The sequence below is a fragment of the Neltuma alba genome, unplaced genomic scaffold (assembly GCF_004799145.2).
Source record: "Neltuma alba isolate B1F8T4 unplaced genomic scaffold, ASM479914v2 tig00006530_pilon, whole genome shotgun sequence".
NCBI lineage: Eukaryota > Viridiplantae > Streptophyta > Magnoliopsida > Fabales > Fabaceae > Neltuma > Neltuma alba.
In genome coordinates, this window is record NW_021634490.1 from 13,970 (window position 1) to 16,610 (window position 2,641).

Consider the following 2,641-nt stretch of genomic DNA (forward strand, 5'->3'; position numbering starts at 1 on the left):
TATTATCATTAACACTAAAGAGATAGTAAAACCTAGTCTCAATCCATACAATAGATCAAAATAACCCTAGAAAAACAGATTTAGCTATACATATCGAGTAAAGAACTACAACTATAAGAGTATCTAGTAGTCATAGCAGAAACAAGAAGGGAAGAAGAAGGAAACCCAGAAAATTCAAGTTATAAGCTTTGAATCTCTTCTAGCTTCAAGCCCAAAGGTTCCAAGCCTCCAAAATTGCTCCAAAAGTTGAACTCTCCAGAAAAACCGAGTATCCACCTCTATATGCCCTAATTTTTTAAGTTACAATGTAAAACGCATAGTTGCGAAGGGCCAGGCGCCGCGCCGCCTATTACAGAATGACTTTGAGGCTCAAGTGCCGCGGCGCACGTGACAATCGGTCGCGGCGGATTTTACCGAACAGGTTTTCTCCGAGATAGCTTGGGCGCCGCAGCGGATTTCACAGAGGCGCACTCCTCCCTTTCTGTTTGATCCGCCGCGGCGTTTTATCCCAGAGGCCGCGGTGGATGACTTCTTTTCAGCTTTTCTCCATTCTTTACTCTCTTCAGGCTTTGTTTCCTGCAAAATTGACTTTTAAACCCAATAAAAGAGCATTAAATCAGCTTAACTCAGTAGGAATTTTGAGAGGTTATCACAAACACATATAAGAAATCTCAAATATATTCGATGCACAGAAGATATCATCAATGTTATAGTGGCACAGAGAGAGAGAGAGAGAGAGAGTAAACGAACCTTGCTAGCTTTGCAAATGCCATTTCGAGCTGTATAAGGATAATCATCTCCTTCACTAATTCCACCATTTTTTATAACCCATTCAAAGGTACTTTTGGTGTATCCACCTGAACAACCATCGCTTACAGAGTCGCAATCTACGAGTTCTTGTTCTGAGAGAGAAACAAGTTCCCCTGTGCGTATTGCGTTTATTGACTCAATAGCTCCGATGGTTCCAAACACCCAACAACTTCCTATGAACCATCAGATATTAATCCATTATTGGTCCATTCAGGTTCTAGAGAAAATTAATGCGACCAATTAATCTGAACTAAGGCAACTTACCACATCTCTTTTGGGTCTTAACTGGAGTCACCACTCCTTTCTGTCTCCAATCCACAGAAGCAGGCGGTCTACGGGAGTCCAATTGCAGTACAAAATCGGACCTCGTGGCGGCAGAGTTGTTCGTGTTCGGTGTTGGTAGATGACGGAGGTATACTCTCTTAAACTCCTCAGAACTCATATCAGCGAAATGGTTGAGTCCCAAATGATACCTAGATCTCTTGGCATTTGTCTCTTCAATATACTTGAGATTCCTGCGGAATATCTGGTATCTGGTTTCGGCGGTTTCAGAGTTTGGGTATTTTTTCCCATGCTCCATCCATTGTCGGAATATTCCAAACTCTTGTTCTCCTTTTGAAGGGAGAACGGATTCTTCAGTGGGGAATCCTGAAGAGAGACATATGAGAGTGGAACACCAGATTAAGAGATGAAGGAACAGTGTTTTAGAAGAAATGGAGAAAGCCATGCGTGTTTTGGAGTTTCACATACTGAGAGATGAAACTTCAAATAAGCCTGCATGGAAGTGAGACCAGCGACGAGGTATTTATAGTGTGATTCATTTTACCTGTGGAGAAAAAAGACAAAATATAAATGCTAGTGTGTTTCATATAAATATATTTTTCCAGCAATACCGTAGAATTTAATTTATTCTCTTTATAAAAAAAGAGAATTTATTTATTCTTGGTCGGAATGATTCATATTTTGACCATATATTTTATATTGATACATTTCAGCCCACTATCAAGGCTTGGGAGAAGTGAAGTTTGATACAAGATTTTATATTGGACTGAAAATTTTATATTGAACTTGATCAAACCATGCGGGAGCTTAAAATTTGCAATTTGAATTGGTGATTTTATTAATGATATCGTGATACACTTATGAACTTCAAAAAGGCATGTTATTGGGCAGACTTTAGTGTTCTTTATTAACATAATCCATCATTGACAAGAAGAATACTAATGGAATTGTGTATAGTCTACATCTCATTATTTTGTTTAGACTATTATGTGTTGACGGATAAGAAAATATGGGAGCTGATTCCATACTCATCATTGTAATGAGTAGGGAGTATTCATCTTAATTTGAACCATCCAGATTAATTTTAAATGATTTAGATTGGATTTAAATTTTTTATATATTTTAATTAACTTTTTATTTTAATAGATACATAATTCAAAATAAAGATACTTTTATAACCAACCCTTCTCTAAAAGATAAATTTATTATTGACAAAATTGCATATTAAAAATTCTAAATATGAACCATGTCCATATCAGATATGAGATCATCTAGATTGCATTATAATTGTGATAAGCACCGGATGAAGACCCTGTAATGAAATATAATGATGTTTATATGGTTTTATTTGGTATATCGCTGTAGAAAATATGATGCGTAGGTATAATATTGATTGGTTAGATTATTAAAAAAATGTGTAAATAGATAGAAATAATAAATAAAAAAAGTAAAATTGTCCTGTCTATATTACTATACATACACACGCTTACATATATGTAGTATAAGGAATTAAAGTTGTGCGTGCATATTATACAGGCAGTAGTGTCTT

The 2,641-nt window shown here is 36.2% G+C and overlaps 1 protein-coding gene across 1 annotated transcript; it reads right to left on the reverse strand.

Moving 5' to 3' along the window:
• Positions 1–369: 369 nt before the first annotated feature.
• On the reverse strand, positions 370–1,537 carry LOC114750561 (cysteine protease XCP1-like). The gene is made up of 3 exons (XM_028939157.1): positions 1,075–1,537; positions 751–983; positions 370–576 (listed from the first exon to the last, which is right to left on the reverse strand). The coding sequence occupies exons 1-3, from the start codon at positions 1,535–1,537 to the stop codon at positions 370–372; spliced, it is 903 nt and encodes a 300-aa protein (XP_028794990.1).
• Positions 1,538–2,641: the final 1,104 nt, after the last annotated feature.

Excerpts from the sequence above, each read along its gene's own strand:
- LOC114750561 (XM_028939157.1), bottom strand. The coding sequence starts at position 1,537 with ATGGCTTTCTCCATTTCTTCTAAAACACTGTTCCTTCATCTCTTAATC. Across the intron at positions 984-1,074 it reads TAAGACCCAAAAGAGATGTG|GAAGTTGTTGGGTGTTTGGA; the intron begins GTAAGTTGCCTT and ends GATGGTTCATAG. Across the intron at positions 577-750 it reads GCATTTGCAAAGCTAGCAAG|GAAACAAAGCCTGAAGAGAG; the intron begins GTTCGTTTACTC and ends TCAATTTTGCAG.